Source organism: Myotis myotis, unplaced genomic scaffold (assembly GCF_014108235.1).
Source record: "Myotis myotis isolate mMyoMyo1 unplaced genomic scaffold, mMyoMyo1.p scaffold_m19_p_1, whole genome shotgun sequence".
NCBI lineage: Eukaryota > Metazoa > Chordata > Mammalia > Chiroptera > Vespertilionidae > Myotis > Myotis myotis.
Window position 1 is genome coordinate 115,374,237 of NW_023416313.1, and position 24,815 is coordinate 115,399,051.

Sequence of the window (24,815 nt, forward strand, 5' to 3'; positions counted from 1 at the left end):
ACCTCTATGAGGTAGATACTATGATTATGCCTGCTTTACAGATGAGAAGACTAAGGCATAAGAAATTGAGACATTTTCTATATATGATGGATCAAGAACTCAAACCCAAACAGCCTGACTCCAGAGTCTCACCTCTAACCACTCTACAGAAATATAAATCCAACCAGAAGTATTTTCTCTCTCCCAAACGCTATGCTTCTTTCTACTCCTCTTCTTCCTCACAAACCCATCTCCTGCACTATCTTCCATGGACCGCATCCTCAACTTCCTTATTCACTGACCCCTCTGCTTCTTCCCTTAAACGAATCTCAGTTATCACTCTCCCAAACTCCATAGATCTCAGGGTCAGGGTGGGGTCAGCATCCTTCCCACTCCATACTGATGCATCTTCCTGCCTGAGGTAGCAACATCTACAAGATCCTTTGAGCATCCTGGCATTTGCTGGTAATCCTTCCAGCATCCATCTGCCATCCTTGGGGACCTTGGCAATGATTGCACCTGGTTCATAACCTTCTAGAGCAACTCCAAATCTTGCCATCATCCTGGGTGACATCTCCATATCATTGACCCAATACCACCCAGCCTCCCAGTGGTTTGAATCCTGACTCTAACATCTCCACTTCAGTCATCCATCCCAACTCCATACCCTGAACCATGTTACCTAGACCAGTTGTTCCATTTCTAATCTCAGAAGAGCAATGCTCTCTCTCACCCCAATCTCCTTTCCTTCCCAATCCCTTATCCAATCATACTAAGTCTATTCTTTGGTGTCCTATGAACTTCCAGTTGGCTGAGCCCTCTGATTCTCCCATCAGAACCCTCCTTCCTCCTTCCAACTCCACTAGACATAATGGTCCACCACAACTACCTCTTGCCCAATCTTTCTGGCACCCACGTTACAAAATCACAACCCACAACCTTTGTCATGTTTCCATGGGTGCTGTGCAGGAAATCCCACAACCTCAGAGCAGTCCTTCTAAATATTCAAGTGCCTTAGGTCCTGTGCTCATTTTTCTCACCAAGGTTCCATACTCACCTGGGCCTTCACCTCTGCCAGTCCATTCTTCCAAGAGACCCTAGTAAACTTTCCCTCCCATTCTCTTATAACACCTATTCTGAATTATACCCTCTCTCTTCAAAGCTCACTCTCAGCAGATAATACTACTTTCTACTTCCTGCCACCGGACTCCTATCTTGCTTGACTCTCTCTCAACCTCTTCCTCTCCTTCAGTCCCAAGGGAATCAGTGACACTTCCACCTGCCATCTTGACACCATTTCTTCCCCAGGGACCTTAATCTATAGGTTACCCCCTTTCATCTATATCTTCAATCTCCCTCTCTACTAATCCTTTTCCACCAACTTTTTCTTTTCACTCTCTATACTTAAGAAAATAAAGTCACTCCCTTATCCCTACTGTCATATCTCTTCTCCCCTCAGAACCAAGATACCTGAAAAAGGTCTCACTGTCCCGACTTTCTCCCTTCCTTTCTATCCCCAATACTACTTCAGCAACATCTCAACATTTGCTCTGCTGCAAAATCCAGTGGGCACTTTCCAGTCCATTTCCTTGTGAACCCTCAGCTTCATCTGACACTGTGCACCATTCTGGGGAGACACCCCACCCTGCTGGCTTTTCTCTGTTCTCTCTGCCTCTCCTTTACCTCTCTTGGATGGACTCCTATTCCCCTGCAAGACCTTTAAATATTTTTGCTCCTTTAGGCCCGTGGTCGGCAAACTGTGGCTCGCGAGCCACATGCGGCTCTTTGGCCCCTTGAGTGTGGCTCTTCCTAAGCCTTAGGAGTACCCTAATTAAGTTAATAACAATGTACCTACCTATATAGTTTAAGTTTAAAAAATTTGGCTCTCAAAAGAAATTTCAGCCCTCACTGGTTTGGCTCAGTGGATAGGACGTCGGCCTGCGGACTGTAAGGTCCCAGGTTCGATTCCGGTCAAAGGGCATGTACCTTGGTTGAAAGCACATACCCAGTGGGAGTGTGGAGGAGGCAGCTGATCGATGTTTCTCTCTCATCGATGTTTCTGACTCTCTATCCCTCTCCCTTCCTCTCTGTAAAAAAATCAATAAAATATATTTAAAAAAAAAAAGAAATTTCAATCGTTGTACTGTTGATATTTGGCTCTGTTGACTAATGAGTTTGCCGACCACTGCTTTAGGCCATTGCCTCTTCTCCTTCTTACATTCTCCCTGGGTGACCTCACAAACTCCCATGGCTTCTTTATTCTGCTGGATTTCCAACCAGACCTCTCTCTCTCAAGCTCCAGTCCATGTGTCCACTTGCTGCCTACACACCTACACCTGGATGTCCTATGGGAACCTCACTCTGGACATCTCCAAATAGAATCTTCCTCATCTTTGGCACTCAGTCATGTGAGTCTTATCAACCCACCACCTGCAGGTTCCTAATTTGGCTCCTGGCCCTCCCAGAACTCCACATACCTTAGGGTCTGGGGGTTGATAGGTACACAACCTCTCTCCAATCTCCTTTCCACACTAGCCAAGCCCAAAGTCCTTCCACGCTAAAATCCAAGTTCCTCACTATCATCCCAAGGCCCCTCCTGATCTGGACTTGGACTCCTCCCGCCGTGATTCTCACCATTCCTCCCTCATATGCTCTGTTGCAGACATACCCAGCAACTTTCAGTGCCCCAAACACACGATGCTTTCGTTGGCCACTCGGCTTTCCTACACACAGTCAACTGCCTGGAACTCTCCTCTCTCCTCAGCCTCTCCCCAACTATGATTCAAAGGAGGCATTACTTCTCCTGGAAAGCTCTCTTTGTACCCTCGGAAATCTGGTTAGGTGTTCCCCATGTGTACTGCCCTAGCACAGTATTAATCACACCGTGTTAAAATTGTCTATTTGATTGTCTATCTTGTGATCACTTGACTCTCTGAACTTGGCACATTGCCTTTTACATGGCAGGCCCTAATAAAATATGTGAATGGGTAGAAATATGTCAATGGTGAGTGAATGAGGAGTTCCTCGGAGTCATAGGTTGAGTGGCAGGGGGCACAGCAGAAGCTACGTGAAATGGGCAGCCCTCTGAGACCCTGACTCCTTCCTATGAGGCTTTCACAGGCCTCTGATGATTGGGGGGAACTTGTCCCATCCAAACTCCCAAGACTCAGGCTCCCAGCAACATCCATCAGCAAATGGCCCCCACCTGGTGCTGAAGATGATGGTGGAGATGTCACAGAGCAGAAGGGAAGGCACTGGAACAGGGAGGAGACAGATGAACAAGAGACGGGCCTTAGGGGTTTTGACAGCGTAGAATGAGAAGGAGGTTTGTGGGGGGAGATTGCGGCCAAAGCCTTCAGCTAAGGCCATGACTGTGTTTCTAGCTTGATCACCACAGGCCCGGGTGGCAGAACACACCATGCCCCTCATTACAGGCACGCCCCTCAGTAGGTGTCTTAAGGATTCTCCCTTCTTCCAAAGAGGCCTAGCACAGAGACCAGGAAGTGGGAGCAGTGGGGAGAGGTGAAGGGCAAGGAAGGAAGCAGTTCAACTTTTCTCCTGGATTCCTTCTCTTCCCTACCTTGCAGACCCAGGATGTGTGTGTGCTCCCCAAAAGCAGAAGTAATTCCCCTTCCTTGTCTGATATGTAAACACATAGCTGGGGTACAGGGGTGGGGTCCACTAAATTTATTAAATGGATGGGTGGATTAAAGACTGTTGCCAGTGGGGAAAGGAGACTGCCAAAAGTAAAAATAAAAAAGAATATGCTAAAATGTTAATACTGATTATTGCTAAGGGGTGGGATTATGGGTGATTTGTGTTTTTTCCGTCATACCTATCTATAATCTTTAAATTCTATATTTTTCTAAAATATGGGCAAATATTATCTTTATAGTTAGAAAAATAAATCCATATTTAAGCAATGACTAGTGTCCCATTCTGTGAAGAGTCCCCTAATGGCCGTGCAGACATGAGAAGGTGCAGGTGACAGGAAGATCAGGAGAGCTGAGCTTTCAGGGGAGGCCAGTGATGGAGAGAGGAGGCCACCTGAAGGGCAGATGTGACCAGGCAAAGGAGACCATGTGAGGACACACACACGTGGGCACTTTCCTCACCTTCCCTCCCTCAAAACATAAAAACTGTTTAAAAGCATGGACTGCCCTGGCTGGTGTTGGTAAGTGGCTAGAGCGTCGGCACTAAAGGGTCTCGGGTTTGATTCTTGGTCAAGGACAGGTACCTCAGTTGTTGGTTCGTTCCCCACCCCTGGTCTTGGACATGTGCAGGAGGCAGCCAGTCGATGTGTCTCTCTCAAATGGATGTTTCCTTCTCTCCCCTCCCTTCCTCCCTCCTACTCTCTCTAAAAAGTAATGGAAAAAAATATCCTCAGGTGAGGATTAAAAACAAAAAGCATGGACCAACCCCTCCCAGCCCCCAACCTGTCCAGCCTCTTGTTTATTGCTCTCTGAGGCAGAGCTGCTGCCCACCTCCCTCCATAAAGGAGCTGCTGGCTGTTTGGGGTGGAGGAAGTGGGGTACTCGGGAGTTCTCCTTGCCTGGGCCCCTGGGGCTGGCATTTTAGCCTTCTCCCCAACCTGACTAGAAACCTGCCTCTCACAACCTTGCCAGGCTGGACGCTCAGCTCTGGCCTCTGAGAATATACCCCCTACCCCTCAGCCCCCCTCCCCCCAGCTCTAGCCCAACTTCGCCCACTGCTTCTCCCTAACCCTGGGGTCCCCCCACTACAGTAGATGAATTGCTCTCTTCCTCCCACCCTCTCCTGGCCACCAGGGCTCTATTTTTAACCCACCTCAAAATCTCTGACTCAGAATCACAGGGCTCCCAGAGAGTTGCTCCCTGGGCTGGCGCTGCCTCCAAAACAGATTCAGAGTCAAGGGCATCTAGTGCTTGGTTTATTGGTGGGCTGTTTGGTATCTTTATTTTCTAATTTTTCTAGGATTATCAATTATGGAAGGAACACAAATTTGTTTATGTAAACCCAAACGAAGATGTCCCTTTACTTCTGCCTCTTCATGACCCTCTCCACCCTGAGCTGAGGTCGCAGCTCCTCATCATAGTGTGAGGGCTAGTCTTGGCAACTCCCTGAAGACAGGTGAATTGTGTGAGGGCTATAAGGGACTGAACCTCCCCCTCCCACAATGACATCGCCCACAAATCACCTGGGCTCTTACTGTGATGCATACTCAGTTCACTAGGTGTGGGATGACTGCTAATAGGCTCCCAGGTGACGTTGATGCTGTGTTCCAGAGACCACACTGAGTAGCCAGGCTACAGCAAATGGTATGGTCGTTAGGCATTCTGGTGTTTGAATACCTGGCTGTGTGGCCTTGGACAAATTACTTAACCTCCTGAGCCTGTTTTCTCATGCAAAATAAGAACATTAATCCCACCTCTTAGGATTCAATTAGATAATGCGTAAAATATGCTACACAGTGTAAATACTCAGTGCATGCTGGCTGTCATCATCATCATTGTTCTTGTGACCTGGCCTGAGGGCTATGGGGATCCTGAAGTGTGTGGACTGGTTCTACCTACAGGAGTCCTTGGTCTGGAGGATGGACAGCCCCACTCACGCCACAGGGGATCTGAAGATCCAGGCCAAATCTGTGGGCAGATGGGGCCATAAACCATCCCAGGGGAGGGGAGTGAGGATTTGTCTGGCTCTGGAGCTCTATAAGCTGGAGAGAGTAGAGGAGAAATTAAGCTAGGCTTGAGAATGTGGACAGAGAGGAGCAGGTGGCAGCATGGCCTGCTGGATACTCAAGCCCCAAAGAGGAGGGGCCCGAGTGTGTCCAATGAGCAGGAAAGTCAGCGTTGTGGTTACAGGAAGAGGTCTATGCTACAAAGCAGAAGGAATCCAGGCGAGGGAGGGGTCTGAGGATCTTGGATTCTACTCCCATCCCCATCTCTAATTTGCTGTGTGCTCTCAAACAAGTCCCTGCCTCTCACAAAACCTTCCTCAGTTTCCCCATTGGTTCAACAATGTTCAGTTTCCCCATGAACATCTGCAGTGTGGAGGCTGAAGAGGCCAGCCAAGGGTAGCTGGCCAGATGAAAGCCTGCCGAGAGAGGAGTGTACATCTCGGAGAACTGTGACACCCCTGCCCCAACCTAACACAGGTGTGAAGAGAAGACAGGGGCATCTTGAATGCCAGACTGAGTAGTCAGGACTCTTCTAGGGACATGAGGAACCATGAAGGTTGCAGAGGAAGAGTTCTTTGGGGAAGGAATTGTCACTGCACCTTCTCCATGGCACAGCTGAATGCAAGCCTGGGCAAAGGAATGCCAAGATATCAACTTATTGCTTCTCTGATGGACTGAGACCCCCTCTGGAGACCCTAAATCTGTGCCAGATACACCAGTCGGTACAGCAGGGTTCTGTTCTACAGCTCCCCAAGCTGCCCAGATGCAGTGTTCCCTCAGGCTAGCAACCTAACCTCTCTGAGCTTCACTCAGCTGACATGACCCTCTAGGGCAGCGGTTCTCAACCTGTGGGTCGCGACCCCTTTGGCGGTTGAACGACCCTTTCACAGGGGTCGCCTAAGACCAACCTGCATATCAGATATTTACATTATGATTCATAACAGTAGCAACATTACAGTTATGAAGTAGCAACGAAAATAATTTTATGGTTGGGTCACAACATGAGGAACTGTATTTAAAGGGCCAGAAGGTTGAGAACCACTGCTCTAGGGAAAATGGGGAAGGGGACTAGCAACTGGAGAACTTCCCATCCCAGCTTCTAGGAAACAAAGAAGGCTCAACATGGCTCTCCCCACTCAGGAGAATAGAGTAAAAATAGAATACTGCTCTGGAGGAGCATGTGAGAGCAATCTCAGGGGAAACTAGGTAGGAGAGCTCACCTGCAGCTGCAGGCAGACGTGCCAGTGTGAAGGAGGAAAGGCGATGGATTAGGGGCAGAACTTCCCAAAATCAAGTAGCACTGGGGGGTGGGGTAATGATGACATTGTTTTGTTGGGGGTGGGGGCTGCCCCATAGAAGGCAGCTAAATATTGACACTGGTAGGATATACATGGCCCCCTTCTTGCTGGGATGGAAGTCTCTTGGGGTGCCTGGGCTCTGAGAATGTGAGCCGATCAGGACTCCGCTGCCTTCCCTCCAGGAAACATAGTCTGACAAGGGCCATGTTTCCTGGGGTCCCACCAGCCCCAGAGTCTCATGATTCTGATCCCTAACAACCTGCAAGGAGGCAGGGAATAAACTTCCTAGAGACAGGCCCAACATGAATGGGCTTGGGTGCCAGTATCACCCGCAGACTCCCGGGAACACTGCAGGGCTACAGCAAACATGGTGCCATCAGGGAATTGAAGCCCATACATGTGGAAGCTTCGTGGGTAACAGAGGAAGAATCACCTGGGTGCTCCCAAAATCATACGTCCCCGGGCCTCACCCAAGGAGGCTCAGGCATCTGTAATTGCATAAAGCTCCCTGGTAACTTTGTGGTTGCCCACTGAAGCTTTGAGGGTCTTGCTAAAACTAAAACCCAACCATCTCTGGTCCCATTTTAGATGAGAAAATCAAGGCCCTGGGACGTGAGGCATCAGCTCAGTCCACAAAACTGGACAGGCCAAGTTTTCACCTGGCCTCTATTCACACCCTTCAGCTCTGTCTCCAGAAGGTACAAAGCAATGTAGCTGGATGATGACTGCCCAGAGCCTGTGGGGCAGGATGAAAGGCTTGTCAAGTTCCTTCCCCTGCCAATTCCAAAGTTGACGGTTCTGCTGGCCTGACCCTTGGGACTCCTCAATCATAGTCTGTCCAGTGTGACTTGAACTCTTCGAGGCCAGGTCTGAGCTTTCAGGAAGAGATGCTGCCGCTGAGGAGAGGTGGCTAGGAAGAGATGGTTTGGGGCCTTTGCCCAGGGAACAAATAAAAGAAAACCTGATCTCTACTCCCACAGGGACCCTGAACTAAGGGGGTAAGGGGAGGACTCATCAGAGCACACCAATACCACACAACATGCCAGGGAGACCCTGGCTCCATCCCCCAGGACAAGGGCAGAGTCTCAGCAGAAAGAGGCTGAGGAATTCCATAGGTAAGGAATCCCCACCTACCCTAGGAACATGTCTGGCTGGCCTGGCTGCATTTCTCATCAGTTCTGCTTGTGGGCAGCTGCCCCTGCCCCACTGGCTCAATTTTTACTAATGGGGTCAGGATTATGGGTTCAACACCTATTTGGCCAATTAGCTTTGCTCTCTTCTCAGCCGCAGACTGACCCTGAATACAGAGAGGAAAGGACTTTGCTGAGGTCACACAGCAGAACAGGATCAGGGTCTGGAGGGTAAACTCAGCGTGGAAGGTCTGGACAGTCACACGCAGGGAAAGCTCAGAACGAGAGGACCCAGGGCTCCAGGGTGGACCAGCCCTGGTGCTGTACCAAGACAGGCCCAAGCTGCACAGTCTCTCCTGCTGGGTCAAGTTTCTTCTAAAAGGTGCCAATGGCATGGACAAGACCTGTGGGCCTAAGGGTCTTTCCTGTCCCTGGGGAAGGGAACAGTAACCATACCCTCTGACAAATTGTAAGTGGGAGAGCCGGGGACTAGCTTTGGTTGTAAGAGGTTGGGAACTCATATTAATTATTGACAGGGGCTATTCCAGCCTGTGATGGGGAACTGCAGGGTAATTACTTCTGGGCTCCAGGCCACATGCTCAGTGATGTTATTACAGCAGCAAGTCCTGCCTTCCGGGCCCTAATACATCAGAAGAAGGGGATCTCCTCCAGTTGTGCAGCTGGGGCTAGGGCCCTGAGGAGCTCCCTTGGGCTGCAAGGGCACTCATACATGCAAACACACACGCACGCACACACACACACACGCATCAGAGCACTATCTGGGGCAGTGGGGTCAAAGTCCTCACAGGTCCAAAGAGGCAGATTCTAAGTAGCCTGCTCTCAGTGCCTGCCAACACCCACCCAGCCAGGCAACCCCTTACCTCAAGCTTCAGATACCAGCTGCCAAGAAATAGTGCAGAATGCTTCTCTTCAGATCCAGCTCCAATCTGCTTCCTCCAGGAAGTCTTCCCTGACCATCAATCCATACCAGTTTACATTTTCTCTGTCCTCCCCTAAACCAGACCCAGGGACCCTAAGAGGAGCTGAATCTTATGTCCTCTTAGCTAAGTGGACAGTGACCCTCATCCTCCATAATGGGTGAAAACAGTCTTAGAATGGAATATCTGGTCTCTGAGGGCACACACCCCACCTTGGCTTGCCCCTCCTCAAGCCCAGAAGACAATGTATTAGCCAACCCCGTGTTATGTATTAACTTCTGAAAGCCTTGTTCATGCAGACATAACATGTCCACCCACACAGGTAAATGCTTAGACAGACACAAAATCAGCAGCAGCCAATTATCAGACCACACAGCTGCTCGGAGCAGGTCCTACTGCTTACTCTGCAATTTGTGGGTGTAGTGAGGTGCAGGGTGTCTCTCTATCAAGCCAGCACACCTGTCTTCCCAACCCTGAGCACTGCTCTGCAGGAGCCACGAGCTGGCTGCCTGGCTGAGAAGACAGACACTAGCCCCCCAACAATGAGAGAGCAAAGCAGGGTAGGAGTGGTCACATGTGAGATTTGGTGGTTCTCGTGTCCAGCAGAAGTGGTACTGTTCTTTATTTATAATTTACTAGAGGCCCAGTGCACAAAAATTTCTGCACTCAGGGGCGTCCCTCAGCCTGGCCTGTGCCCTCTCGCAGTCTGGGACCCCTCGGGGGATGTCTACCTGTTGGTTTAGGCCCACTCCCTGGGGAATTGGGCCTAAGCTGGCAGTGAGACATCACTCTGGCAGCCTGGGAGCCCTCGGGGGATGTCCACTTGCCAGCGGGGAGCAGGCCTAAGTTGCAGTCGGACATCCTTAATGCTGCTGAGGAGGCAGGCGAGGCTCCCACCACCACCGCTGTACTGGCAGCCGTCAGCCTGGCTTGTGGCTGAGCAGAGCTCCCCCTGTGGGAGAGCACTGACCAGCCGGGGGCAGCTCCTGCATTGAGCATCTGCCCCCTGGTGGTCAGTGTGTGTCACAGTGACCAGTCATTCCCAGTCTTTCTGCTGTTAGGGTCAGTTTGCATATTACCCTTTTATTATATAGGATAGAGGCCTGGTGCACAGGTGGGGACCGGCTGGTTTGCCCTGAAGGGTGTCCCGGATCAGGGTGGGGATCCCGCTGGGGTGCCTGGCCAGCCTGGATGAGGGTCTGATGGGTGTCTGCAGGCGGGTCATGCCCCCTTCAGGGTGGGGGTCCCCACTGGGGTGCCTGGCCAGCCTGGATGAGGGGCTGATGGGTGTTTGCAGGCTGGTCACATCCCCTTCAGGGTGGGGGTCCCCACTGGGGTTCCTGTCCAGCCTGGGTGAGGGGCTGATAGCTGTTTTCAGGCTGGCCACACCCCCTTTAGGGTGGGGGGTCCCCACTGGAGTGCCTGGCAAGTATGGGTGAGGGGCTGAGGGCCATTTTCAGGCTGGCCAAGCCCCCCGGCGACAGAAGCTCCCAGCCTCTCCTTTTTTTCTTTTTCTTTTTTAATTCTGGGATTTATTTACCTTCTATAATTGAAACTTTGTAGCTTTGAGTGGAGCTCAGAGCCGGCTCCTGCTCGCTCCAGCTCCGTGGCCATGGCTGGCTGAAAGCAGGTATCTGGGGTTTATTTACCTTCTATAATTGAAACTTTGTTGCCTTTGGTGGAGCTCAGAGCCAGCTGGGAAGCTTGGCTTCCTCCATCACTGTAGAAACCAAGCCTCCTGCTTGCTTCAGCTCTGTGGCTGCTGGCCGCCATCTTGGTTGGGTTAATTTGCATATAGTCGTTCTGATTGGCTGATGGGCATGGCTTAAGGTGTAGTAAAGGTATGGTCAATTTGCATGTTTGTCTTTTATTAGATACTTTACCTCCCAGAAAGGACCAATTAGCTATTTGTCCAATTAGCTGGCTCAGATACTAAGAAGTATAGCTCAGGGAGCTTAAAGGAAGGGAGGGATTCCTAAAGGTGAGAGCACAAGGGAGGGGTTGGCAACATGCCCACATTGCCCCAGGACCTGCTGTCTCAGAGACGAACTGGGTTGGCTCAGAGGCTTTGTTCAAGGATTCCAGTTCCTGACCTCAGACCAAAGCCTTATCTTGGTCCCAGGCTAAACTCTGATCCTGAACATAGACTGAGCTCTAATCCTGATCAGTCTGAGCCCAAACTGTGGCCTCATATTGAGCCTTAACCCTGCTTACACACTGAACCCCGATTTGCTCACACACTGGTCCCCAACATGCTCACATGCTGAGCCCCGACCCTGCTCACATGCAGACCCCAGAACCTATTCACACACTGAGCCCTGACCCTGTTCACACACTGAGCCCCAACTGCAGACAGAAATAGAGCTCTAAACCACAGACTGACTCCACTTCCTCATTTCTCTGAAGGATGTAATAAATAGACCATGTGGACATCTATTTGTCTGGTGGAGAGAACATAGACATATACCATTGTCTATTTGACCCCTTCCCTTTTGAACCCCAATCATTCCTATCATGGGACAGGTGCATCAATGTCACTGGGTTTGGTTCCAAAATCTTGCTCCTCCCCTGGCAGGTTCTGACAGGAGTGGAGACCTTTGAGATTTTGGCCACATCCAGTGAATGTGCAAGCATCCTACCCCAGCATCCCTGGGAACCACAGCCCCAGAGTGAGGGGTTAGGACAGGTATGTCTCAGCCTCCAGATGCTGCATCTTCAGATAAAGAAAGACTCCCTTCTCATTGGATGAGCTTAAATTAAGAAGAGACCCTGAAAATACTTCTCACCCCAAACTTTAGGCATTGGGCTAGGGAGATATTTAAAAAAAAAAAAAAAAAAAAAAAAAAAAGCTCCAATGACAAGAGCATTAAGTAAAAGCTTTCCCTGGCTGGGGACACCCTCAGGAGAGACTGTTGGCTGTAAGACCCTTGCAGCCAGATGTTATATAACCCATTTGGGTTTTGGTTTCATCTCTGACATAGTCTTATCAGTGACCTCAGGCTGGTTGCTTGCCCTCTCTAGTTCTGTGCTCCCTATCTATCTATCTATCTATCTATCATCTATCTATCTATCTATCTATCTATCTATCTATCTATCTATCTATCTATGGCAAATATGCTAAGTGTCCCTCTGCCCAGCCAACCGGTCACTATGATGCACACTGACCACCAGGGGGCAGACGCTCAACACAGGTGCTGCCATGATGCACACTGGCCATTTATAGAGAAACAGCACCGTGGACCTGGTGCCCACAAAGCACACTCGGCTTTCCCCTAAGTGGGACACAGGCCCGGCCACCACCCTGGAGCAACAGCCCACGAAATTGCAGCCCACAGCTCAGCCCAGAAATGGTGGCTGTGGGTGCTGGGTAATGACGTCACGTAGCAATGCCTGGCTTCCTCTCCCTAGCAACTAGCCTCCTTGCAGTTTCTTCAGCCCAGGAACACAACTTGCTTTATAGCCAGGTGGAAACATTTCACACTGTAACCAAATGTCTGTGAAGCATTTTCACGTGCCTCATCTCATTTGATCCTCACAGAAGTCCTGGAGTAGGCAGACAGGAGACTCGACGGAATCCTATTTTCTTTTCATCAGCCGGAAAACGGAGATTTAGAAAGCTTAGAAACTTGACCCAACTGAAAAGAAGAAATGGTGGACCTTGAAAATGACTTCAGGTTTTTTCACTGTGCAGAATATAGTCAAACACTGCTGCAGTTAAATATTTTACCCTTTGTTCTCCCTGCATGATCTATGATAATAGTCTGCTTCATGTTGATATTTACTGCTGTGTTGCTGACAATTACCTGAAAGAGAAGTTGGGGTGCTTCACTGGGCTGGAAAAAGGTTTAGCTAAATCAGAAAGCAGGTCTAATTAAGCAAGTTTATTCTATATATATAAAAGGCTAAGTTGACTCATGCACGCGCAATACATATAAAGCTCTTGCTGATGCCAGTGACACACATGTGTTTCCATCTGTCATTGTTGATCGTGAATTTGGTTGACACTTCTATTATAGAAGGACTGTAGCTGGTATTCTGAGACCTGTTACATTTCCTGTTCCAGCTGAACTCCAGCTCCTCACAGCTCCTCCACACAGATGATGTGTGTGGTCAAACATTATCTGCATTGTTTTTATTCTCAGGAGAATGTTTTATTGAACTACCTTAGTAATTTAACTTTTTAAAGCTAACAAAAAAAAAGGAAGAGAAAGGAGGCATAAATATGAGTTTAGAGTCCTAGAGGCCAGGATCAAATGCCAGTTCTGGTTCTTTCTAGCTACATGCTTTGGGGCAAATATTTTTTTTCCCCCATCAAAGCCTGTTTTCTTACCTGTAAATTGGGGACAATAGGACCTACTTTGCTGGATGCTATGGAAAGTAAATGAAATAAGAGGAATAAAACTATTAGCACAGTCTGGCAAATGGTAGATGGTTCATAAATGGTGGTTACGGATCTGTGAACCCACCTGCCCTTAGTCTCTATTGGTTTGAGTCTAGGATTGTAAACTCAGATGCCTACAGGGATCAGGCAGCTAAATGTGTATGAGTGACACTGTTGGGTGTGGGACAGGTAGGCTGTGGGCAGTTGGAGAACAGAAGTCAATTTAAAGAGGGCAGCCTCTAGTCTGCTCCAGCTCTCTACTAAGGGGTGAGAATGTGGGCCCAAAGCTGCCAGGGTTTCCAATTTTTCAAGAGAAACCCCAAAGCAAAATTTTTATGTTACATCTTTCCATTTTAAAACATTGTCTCAGATTTGTTATGCCCAAACAGAACACAGCTGGGCACTATAGTTGGTCCATGGGATAAATGCTGTTTAACAACCTCTGGCCTCGGTACTTCTGTCTCATCTTGAGCACCCACAGTGATGGGGAGCTCACCACCTCTCTGTGCTGCCTCCCTCCACCATTCTGGACAGAAGCTGATAGAGTGTTTCTGAGTGGCCTCCTTGGCTTCGGAATCACAGATTTCCAGGTCCCTGACAATGCTTTCTCAGTAAAGCCTGGCTGGCAGAGAACATCCTCTCCAAAGCCAAAGCAATGCCCCTGCCCTCCCCATGGCCTGCTTTGGCTGGGAAATGTGGATTCTTCAACATCCCCTGGGCTCAAGCAAGATGGCCTGGCCAGACTCAGTAGCCCTTCTATTAATTAGCAACTGGCAGTAGCAGCTTTGTAAGAGCCCTTGAGCCAAGAGGTGTGTGTGCTGGAGCTGGCTGCTTCCTCAGTTTTATGGCAAACCCCCCAGGGACTAGGGATGAATTTTCTGCTGCAGAGAGTGGCAATTGCACAGGCCACTCAGGTTGTTATGACACTTGTCAGCCCCATCATCTGTATGTAGACTGGGTAGACCTTCTTCTAGGATAGGAGAGGGCAGAGAGAAGTAACAGATGAGCCCAGCCCACAGGGGAGTCTGCTAGGCATGTATGGGGCAGGGGAGGATGGCATTAAGATTCAGACAATCCCCCACCACACCTTAAGGAGCCAAGGCAACTGCTCTTAGAGGATGCTTCTGTCCTCCCAGCCATCCAGTCAGAGCCACCTCACACTGGCTCTCCTCTCCCGGAACCTCTCGACTCTCACTGACAACATCTATTCCTTTCAGGGAATCTCACTGCAGCACAGTAGTCATTGCACTCCCTGCCCACCCTCCAGCCAGGCCCACCCTCCAGCCAGGCCCACCCTTCTGGCCCTTAGAATAGGAAAGAAGTTGCCAAAGCAATGAGACAGGATGGATGAATGAGGGCCCTCTGACCACTTGCCTCCCCTTGTTCACTCCATCCGGACAGCCAGCATCCAAGGCCAGCAGGGTCCAAGCAGCCATGCAGGAATGGAGGAAGGCTGTGAATCCGACACCCCAGGTTTGCAGCCTACCTCTGTGGCTGAGGTCTGCTCAGCCAGTTCACAGAATTCACCCTGCTGTACCACTGGAGGTCAAAGGGAGAAGACAGTGCCCTCAGGGAACTCAGTCAGGGAGCCCAGGCTAAGAACAGAACAAGCACAGGGTCTGAACTTCAGTACTACTAGCACGTTCTGAGCACCAGCAGCATCGCATCACCTGGGTGTTTATCAGAAATGCAGAATCTCAGCCCCCGCCCCAGACCTAAGGAGTCAGAATCTGTATTTTAACCAGATCCCCAGGTGAGTTGGATGACATGACAGTGTGAGAAGCACGGCATTATAATAAACACAAGCTCCACTTAAATGCCATGGAGGGAGAGGAATGATGGTGGATGCAGTGACCTGAGAGGGCATCCCAAAAGACCTGGGGTCCTAAAGCATGGGAGAGGAGAGAAGATGGACAGGCAAACAGCCTAAAATTGTTTGGGGGGGGGGGGGAAGGCCGGGGGGGGGGGGGGGGTCGGGGCGCGGCAGGCCACCTGCAGTGGCTCGCAACAGCTAAGGGAGCAAATGGGGCATGGCTGGACAGGGGTGAGGCCCCTGCCTAATTACGTAGCAACCAAACCAGAGCCTGAAGCCTTGCAACAGGGAGAACCTGGAGTCCAGGCCTCCCACCCGGCAATGTAAGGGTCCTGCCCCATGGGGTTTCTGTGCATTATCAGCATCCAGGGAGACTTCAGCCTGAGCATACCCTCCACTAGCCCCAGTCTTATCAGGTGGAGCATATCCTCATCACGAGAGAATCCTGATGCCCACTGTGCCAGCCAACAGCACCACCCAGGCAGCTCACCTTGGAATTCCACTCTGTCCCAAGGTGCCCTTCCCTTCCACTAGCACCACGGCTTGCAGCACTTTCAGCCTGGCTTTCTACACTGATAGCAGAAACTGCATTTCTGGGCAATGGCCCCAGGAAGGTCTACTCGAGGAGGGGCCGCAGAACCCCCCAGCCCCAGAGCCAAAGCTGCTGCCTTCTGCCTCACTAACTCCTACCTGAACAGTCCTTCCCATGGTTGAAAGGGAGAGGTATAGGTGTGGGGCTGAGGAAACAGAACAGAAACTAGTCCCCAAGCGGAGCACCTTTTCTTCTTCAGGCATTGCTGCCAATGGGAGGCCCAAGCCTCAGATTACAGAGGGCACCAGGAAAGCCAGCTTTAGGAAGCTAGCACCTGCTCCTACCAGGCCAGGACTCTCTTCTGGGATGGCCTAGAGTGAGGTTCACAAGATGGTCTTCAACTTAGGGGGTCCAGAGATCCCAGAAATTGAGTGTGATATTGTGTGTCTGGATGTACATTTATCTTTCTGGATAGAGACTGTGATTCCCAACAGGTTCTCAGTTAGGCCTCTGATTCGGGTTCAGAACAACTCGCTTGAGCCAAGGAGAGAGGCCCGTCTAGTCTGCGCAGGAGTAAGGAAAGGAAGCAGTGTGAACAGGGGCTGTGTGGTTCACCAGAGCATCACTGCTCTCTGACAGCACGCTGGAGCTTCTCACCTGTACGGGTGACCACAGTTGTACAATTTGTGTCTGACATGATAACAGGCAATGGGATTCCCATTTTCCTAGGTGAAAACTGAGGCTCAGACAAGGCTCATAACCTGAGCAGGGCCCCATAGCAGACAGGGATGAGGAGCTGATGTGAGGTGGGCAATGGCAGTGCCTAGGGCCAGTTATCAGCACAGGAGGCCATTGGCCCAGCTTCCATGATTTTGAGGCCCAGTTGTTTCTGCCTCAAGAAAAGGACCCTCTAGGACCCTCTCTTCTCTTCCCTTCCCCTTCCCCTTCCCTTCCTCACAGCTTCAGAAGGCTCAGGCTAGCAGAGGGAAGGGGCAGAGGGATGAGAAAGGCCAAGCTTGCCTGCCTCCATTTTCAAGGCCAAGATAGAGCTTGGAGCACAGAAGTAGCCCCAGAATTGTCATCCCACATAGGACTTCCCTGCCAGCCCCATGTCCACCCACATATTCCCAGACTCCTGCTCAGACATCAATACACACCCCCAGGCCTACAATCCCCCACCCCTCCCTCCATCCCCTCAAAGCCTGACCCTTGAAAGCCTGACCAACTTCTGGGAATAAAACCAGGTACATCTTCACATGGGGTTCCCAATCCTTTTCTCTCCTCTTGGAAAAAGCAAGATCATGTAGATGCTATGCTTTATTTATTCTAGGTTCCCACTGCCAAGCCCAACTTCCAGGACATGGCTCATGTGGAAGGAAGGACTCGACCAGGACCCAAGAGCCCAACCTACCTTGGGTGGGAGCCTGGGGACAATGCCCTGAGGGGTTGTGTGTCCTGGCATCTTCCCTTACCAAACTTTAAATATAAGTTTCAAAAGGCAAGTGAGTAGTAGAAGAGGAGGGAAGGGGAGGCTAGACAAGCCTTAGGAGCCGGGAGGTGCCATGGGAGTAGCCAGGGCATGGTGTGTGGAGGTGGGGCGGGGGGTGAGGAGAAGCAGAGGTAGCCAACAAAAGCCTATCATTGAACATGGCCAATAAATATGTGGGTCCCTCAGAGCACAGCCCATTCTCCAGTCCTTAGAAAACGTACCAACCTTCTTCCCCCAGGAATAGGAGATGTCAGAAGCAATCCATGACAGTAAAATCTGAACTCCAAACCACAAACTCAATCTATCATGGTTTGCTAGCGATTCTTTATTAAACCAATGCTGCTGGATCAATGCATCCTGCCCATCAAAATGATGAATAAATCCTCAACTGGCCCAGGGAATGCTCGCAGAAGCTCCTCTAAAGCCTGAGCTAGGCAATGGGATTAGCGCCATTAGTGGCTGCAACTTGAGGGACTGAGGCTTTGGGCGCTGGGTTAGGGGCAGTGGGTGAGGTTGGGTTGCGTGTTGCAGTTTCTAAGCTTAAAGACTTAGCTAGGTCTTTGCCTCTTGGACCTGCTGAAATGACATCAGCTGCTCTGGCCTGGAGACAGGAGAGGCCTGACCACTGCTCCTCCAGCAGCTCACACAGATGGTCTTTCTTGGATTTCTTTCCTCACACCCCACCCAGCAGCAGACAACTACCAGGCTGCACACAGAGGATGTGTGCTTCCAGCTACTGGGCCCTGTTGCTTATTGGACAAATCCAAATTCAAAGCCCAGTCTGACTTTTTACGTTGCCCATTTTTCAATCTTGCTGCATCCATCCCTCTCTAACCCCATCAACCTCCCCCTCCACCACGTCCCAGGTGACCTGCAGATAGTGGAAGATTCTGCAGCAGAGGACTGCAGACAGACATGCTAAGATGGATAGAGGAAGATCAGGAAGGCGGGGAGGTTCCCATTGATGCAGTCAACCCAGTCCTAGTTCTACACCATGCAGGGTAAGGAGAGATTGGGAAGGCACAGCCCAGTGCCCAAATGTTCAATCAATGCCTATTGTTGATGAAGGACAGGTGTGCCTGGGGTTGGTCCCTCACAGTCCCCAACCCCAGGACGGTGATGAGAACCCTGAACAGAGGCTTTCAGACAACAAAGAGGGTGGGGAGCTGAGCAAAGGGAAAGGAGGGCCCCTCAAAAAATCTCAACTGGTTGATACTGGCACAGCTTATCTCCCACCACCACCAGGGAGCTCAGAGGGAAGAGGGGAAACCCAGGACACCCAGAGGATTGCCTACTCCTCCCTGGCTCAGGCTGGAGTCCTCAAGTCCCAGTACTGACCAGAGGGGAGGCCACACTTTAGGAAGCTGGCACTGGGAACCAGCCACAGTTCCTGATGGGAGGGCCCACATTTGTTCACACAATGTGAAGATCTTCTGGGATGGGAACTTTGGACATTCAGGTTAGGAAGAGCAGTCCTTCAAAAAACAAATAAATAAATAAAAATTTTTAGAAAAGAAAAAAAAGGGGAGAGGCCCTCTGGTCACCACCTATTTTAAGTGTTACCTGACTGGTCATTCCCAGCATGAAAAATCTCTCTCATCGGATGGAAATGGCTTTGTTCTCATAACAAACCTAGTTCCCTGGAGTTTGCAAAGCGGGCTCTGAGTTGACAAAATGCTCATTTATAGTGGAGACAAGCAGGATAGGCAGGTAAGAGAGCTCAATATAGGACAGGGCTCAGAGAGAATGAATTAAACCCAGCTCAAAAGGGTGGCTGTTTTTTCAGACCCTCACTTTAATCCTGTGTATCAAGAAAGCCCAGGGGAGCACTGGGAGACCCAAGACCTTGACTGAGGTAGGGGAATCCCTGATCTCAACTTCAGAGACAATCACCAACCTCTCTTTTTGCACAGGCCCGGAGTGGTATCTGCTGTGCAGTGGTATCTGACTCAGGTAATGGAGGAGGGGGCAGGGTCCCTCTCCTTGGCTGACAGTCACACCATTTGTTTGGGGACTCACGGCTGACCCATGAAAGACCTAGCAGTTGCTGGACCTTGGGCCACTGGAGTGAGGACGGTACACTGGCTAAACTTGGGGTCACATGACAGATGCTCATCAGTCAGGGTATAGGGCATCTGCACTGACCACTGTGAGCAAGGTCATCCTGTCCTGCCAGTCTGGATACCAGCTACCCAGGGTATCTACTGCTGGCCTACCCCTTGGCATGAGGGACTGGGCCCAGAGTTAAGGTGGATGCAGAGAACTTTCATCCTGGGCATGAGGCCCCAGTGACCTCTGTCCTCCAGAGGTCCAGCTCTCCCTCTCCAGCTATAGCTCCCCAGGGCACCAGAGGCAGATATTAACAGCTTGGGGGTCAGCACCCAAGGAGCTGGCCCAGCTGCCAAGAGGTCTGTCTCCCTTCATGGCCCTGTTCTTCAGGCTGAATAGACTGTCTCTGGGATGGTCACTGACTCCGTGGCCCAGAAGAGATGTATGGCTTAAGGTGGCAGGGCTAGGCCAGGCTCGGAACACCTTTTCAGCCAGCGTCTAATGCGGCCAAGGTCTGCAGCCCAGAACACAGAGGAAAGTTCCCTGCACTGTGCAGGAAGGAGGTCTGGGAATGTCTGGGAGCCTAGAGGTGCCTCACTTCTCTTGGAGCTTCCAGTGTGAGAAAGGAAAGTAAGTTAACTCCGGCTGAGAGGTAGGGCCGAGGGAAGGAGCATGCCTGCAGCAGCCTGGAGCACCATGGGCCCCCTTACCTGAAGTCGCTGTAGGGGTGGATAATCCAAAACCCGGCTGACTTAACTCTCTCCTGCTCCCGCTCCACAGCTTTCTGGCTGCCAAACATCCTCAGGGAGAATTTGTTGACCCCGGGCTGGAGCATGGCCCCGAACTGGCGCTGCATGAAGCCGGCCTGGCCCAGGCGCACCTCAGCCTCGGGGAGGATCTGGTCGCCAGCGGCCGCGCCTCCCTCCACTTTGATAGCGGTGTCCACCGAAGGCTGCTCGCAGGAGGTGGAGGCTGACTGCGGCGACTGCTGGAGTGGCGGCGAAGAGGCTGAGGGCTTCGCCGAGGAGCAGGGGCGCTCAGGCTCGCCCGCCAGGCCCGGAGGCGTCCTGTCCTCGCCGGGGGACGCGTCGCCCTCAGCAATGAGCCGCCTCTCCTCCGCGGAGTCATGCAGGTGCCCGTGACTGCTGCCGCCGCCCGCTCCGCCGCCGCCCCTGCTGCCCAGCGAGGCCAGGCTCCCGCAGATGCGCCTACAGTCACCGTTCGTGCTGGACTTGCCCGTACCACGGGCGGGCCCCTCGCCGTCCGCCGCCCCGAGGACCGCGCCTCGGGACTCCGTGCCGCCTGCGGCCACCGAGGGCGAGGGCAGCGGCCGCAGCCGGATGCTCCTGCGGCTGGGATCCTGGAGGTCCCCAGCACCCTCCTCCTCGGCGTCCTCTTCCTCGTCCATAATCCACGCCTTGGCCCCCACCTGCTGCGGAAGGCTGTAGAGTCGCTTGCGCATGGACGGCGGTAGCTTGTCCATGGCGCCAGGGCCGGGGGCCCGGCTGGGGGCACCGGCGCGGTGGACAGTCCAGGTCCGCCTGCCGGTCAGTCCGCCCGCGGGGACGCGTCCTTCGCCGCCGGCGCCGGGCTGCCTCAGGCGCCCATGCTCGAGCCGGCTGCGTGCCGCGGGGAGGCTCCCAGTCCGGCTTCTGGTCCCTGGGCTCGCCGCGCCTCCTCACGGGCCGGGCGCGGGAACCCCGAACTCCCTCCCTTCCTCCCTCTTGCGTTCTGGGGCGCGGCGCGCGGCTCGGCTCCAGGCGCCCCGCCCCGCGGGGAACAATGGGCGCGGGGAGAAGCGGAGCCTCTGGCCGTGGCGTCTGGAAAACGGCTCAGGAGCGCAGAGCGCACGACCTGCGCGCCTCCCGGGCGTGTGTCCCGCGGGCGGGCGGGCTATTCGTCGGCCCCGCCGCCCGGGTTTTATGGCCATCCACGCGCGAGCTTGCCTCGCCTCCTCTGGTCGAGCCCGGCCGGCCCATCCCAGGGCTCCCGCCGCAACCAAGCGGAGCCCAGCTGTCCACCCAGCTTACATCAGCGGCCGCCTCCCCCTGAGCGCCCTCCAGCAATGCTCTCCCGCGCCCCAGAATATTCATGAAGCCGCCGCAGCTCGCGGGTTGCCATAGGAGCGGCTCCCGCGGCCCCGCCGGCCTACCTGGGCTCCTTAAAGGGGCAGCGACTGAGGCAGGAGGCTGGGAGGTGGGCGGGGACCAGGGGCGGGTCTGGCTGGGGGCGCTAGGTGCACCCTCTCCCTACCTTAGGGCCTAGGGTGAGAGACGTCCTTAATTCTAAACCCTTAATATGTTTCCTCGGCCAAGGGCTGGGAGCGCACCCCAAGTCTAGGGTTGTGGTAGGAGTTGCCAATCCCCCACCCCAGGATTGAGGGGCGGGGTTTCCCCCGTCTCTCCTCCAAGCTTTGGGTTCACCTTTTTCCTGGGCGGCTTTGCTTCTCAGTGGGGTCTGAGACCCTCCTCGGGGGAAGCGGGCCTGTGGTCTGAATTCGGAGTCCAGGGCCTTCCCGGAAAGCGCCTGGAGAGGGGTTTCTGGGAAATGCGCTGCGTGGAGGCTGTTCCCGGGTTATACTTGTGAGAGGCCCGGGGGGGGGGGGGGGGGGGGGGGGCTACCTCCGCCGGCCTTTCCCCTGCGGAGCCGTGCAGCAGCCCGGCAAGGAGCGCGCGGGGGAAACTCCGGGACCCACGCACAGGGCGCGCGGGTGAGACCCAGCTCTTTGAGGTAAGACTTCGAGGAAATGCGCCTGCAAGTAACCACGGCCTCGGAGTTGGATACCCGCACGCACCTCTCCCGGAGTGGTTCCGATGCGGGTTTCCGAGGCCAGAGGCTGCTAGCGCTCTGCAACTAGCTTTGCCCCTCCTTCTCCCTGGGTTCTCGTCCAGACTGTGACACCCCTCTGTGAACCAAAGCTAGGGGTGTTCCTCCTCCTACCCACAAGTAGCAGAACACAGCCCCCACGCCCTTTGAGCCTGCTCTCCTCCCCAAGCCTCAGGCCAGCTGGTGGCCCTCTCTGTCCTTGTACAGTCTCAGCCAGAGGTATAATACAGCGCTACTCTCCAACACCCTGACGGAGCCTGGCCCCTCCTGTCCACACAAGTTGGGCTGCCAGACCCCCTTTCCCTGACCTGGGTGCCACCAACATGGCCCAGGGGTTTCTCAGTTCCTCTCAGGGAAACATCCCAGAATTAGCTCAGAAATGGAGATGGGGCATTAGAAGGAAGGAGTTGGCCAGGGAAGATTGGAATTTGGGTTAATGCTGAAGTGGACTCTCAGCAAGATAGGAGGTAAGCAGTAAGATCCCCTAGCTCTGCCTTCTCTCTGAAGAATAACATGAAGTTTTTCTTCAAAGGATTTTTTTATTCTCATTCATAGCCCATTTGTGACCATCTCTCCCACCCCATTTAGAGAAGAAAATTTGGAAGCAAGATGGAGGGGAGTGGGTAGCCTGACAGGGACTTTTCTGCTCTACCCACTGGATTACAGGACCTCCCATAGAGGGAGGGAGTGACTAGGGTGATGATATCACCACTGTCTGGCATTTCAACTTTTGAGCAGCTCTGAGCTGACAGTTCCCTGCACAGATGCTGGAAGGCCTAATCCCTACATGTCCTTGGGTCTCCTTGAGGAGGAGTGTTCTTAACCAGCTGTGAGCCCTGCCTGCCCTGGTATGCCAGGCACATGGGGATACTTCCATTTAACTCACTTTTGTGGGCTTCTGTGTCCAGCAGGGAGCTAGTCTGCCCTACCCTAACTTCAGAAAGGCAGTCCAAACAGGCTTCCCAGTGACCCATGGTAGGGGCATTCCCTTCTTGAAGAACCCTCTTCTGGACACCGAAGTCTTGGTCATGTCCTCACTTTGGGCCCCCATGGCCCATGAGCTCCTGTCAACCTGAGCACTTATTATACAGTGCACTCTGTGTCCCCTTCAGGACTGAGCTCCGCGAGGATAGGACGGTTCCAACTCATCTCAGGGACCTCAGCACTAACACAAGGGTGGACAGAGAGCAGATCAATAAATGTCAACTCTATGCATGAGTAGACAGACCCTGGAAGTTAGCTAATGCCTTTGAAGGGGATCCTTGAAGGAGACAGAGGATATGATCGAGGTTCTGCTGCCACAAGTTGACCAAGGGTCAGGGCCCTTTAACTACTCCTCCTCTAGCACCTCACCTACCCTCAGTTTGGTCAGCACCACCCATTCAGGACCACCCTTGGGTACAGAAATGACCCCTAGATAGAATAGGCACGCAGTAACCCCTGATGAAACCTGGCCTCTCCTTGCCTCTGTGTGAAAACCCTAATAAAGGACAGCAGTGGCATGCCAGCAGCCTGGGAACAGGGAAGGAGGTCTTACCCTGATGGGCTCTAAGTTGTGGGGAATCTAGACTTATCTACATTCAGGAAAGAGGAGAAAACTCAAGACAGGAAAGAAGTGGGTACTAAAGCATGCCTCACCCTATGAGAGATTTGAGAAGGGGGACCTTGCTGAATTTGAGGTAGCTAGGGAGGCTTCCTAGAAGAAGAGAGAGACAAATTTGGAGAGAGACGTGTATCCAGCACTTCATTTGTTAAACTACATGCAATTGTGTGGGCCAAATATGGCCACATTTTTATCATTTTTCATGGCTCTACCTTTCTTTTTTTAAAAAAATAATTCTTTACTGTTGAAAGTGTTATATATGTCCCCTTTTTCCCTCCATTGAACCCCTCCAGCCTGCCTCCACTACCCACCCACCCCCCACCCCAGGCCTTCAGCACCCTATTGTCTGTGTCCATGGGTTATGCTTATATACATACAAGGTTTTGGCTGATTAACCCCCACCCACCCACCATCCCCCGCCTTCCCTCTGAGATTCTACACTCTGTTCCATGCTTCCATGTCTCTGGATCCACTCTGTTCATCAGTTTATTTTGTTACATAGATTCCACATATGAGTGTGATCATGTGATATTTGTTTCTCTGACTGAATTATTTCACTTAGCATGATACTCTCTAGGTCCCTCCATGCTGTCTCAAAGGGTAAGAGATTCTTTCTTTTTTACTGCTGCATAGTATTTCATGCTATAAATGTACCACAGTTTTTTAATCCACTCATCTACTGATGGGCACTTGGGCTATTTCCAGGTCTTAGCTATTGTAAATTGTGCTGCAACGAAGATAGGGTGCATACATTCTTTCTGATTGGTGCTTTGGCTTTCTTAGGAGATATTCCTAGAAGTGGGATCACTGGGTCAAATGGCAGTTCCATATTTAATTTTTTGAGGAAACTGCATACTGTTTTCCATAATGGCTGTACCAGTCTGCATTCCCACCAGCAGTATACCAGGGTTCCCTTTTCTCCACATCTTCACCTGCACTTGTCATTTGTTGATTTGTTGATGGTAGCCATTCTAACAATGGTACCTCATTGTCATTTTGATTTGCATCTCTCAGATGATTAGTGACTTTGAGTATTTTTTCATGTCTTTTGTCCTCTGTATGTCCTCTTTGGAGAAGTGTCTGTTTAGGTCCTTTTACCCATTTTTTAATTGGATTGT

At 51.9% G+C, this 24,815-nt stretch overlaps 1 protein-coding gene across 1 annotated transcript in view; it reads right to left on the reverse strand.

The window, feature by feature from the left end:
• Positions 1 to 20,843, reverse strand: part of HCN4 (hyperpolarization activated cyclic nucleotide gated potassium channel 4) — a 47,815-nt gene extending 26,972 nt beyond the window's left edge. Inside the window, exon 1 of the mRNA XM_036316995.1 lies at positions 19,979 to 20,843. Within this exon, the coding sequence (XP_036172888.1) occupies positions 19,979 to 20,751 (773 nt within the window). The 5' untranslated portion in view covers positions 20,752 to 20,843. The remainder of the gene's footprint in view (positions 1 to 19,978) is intronic.
• Positions 20,844 to 24,815: the final 3,972 nt, after the last annotated feature.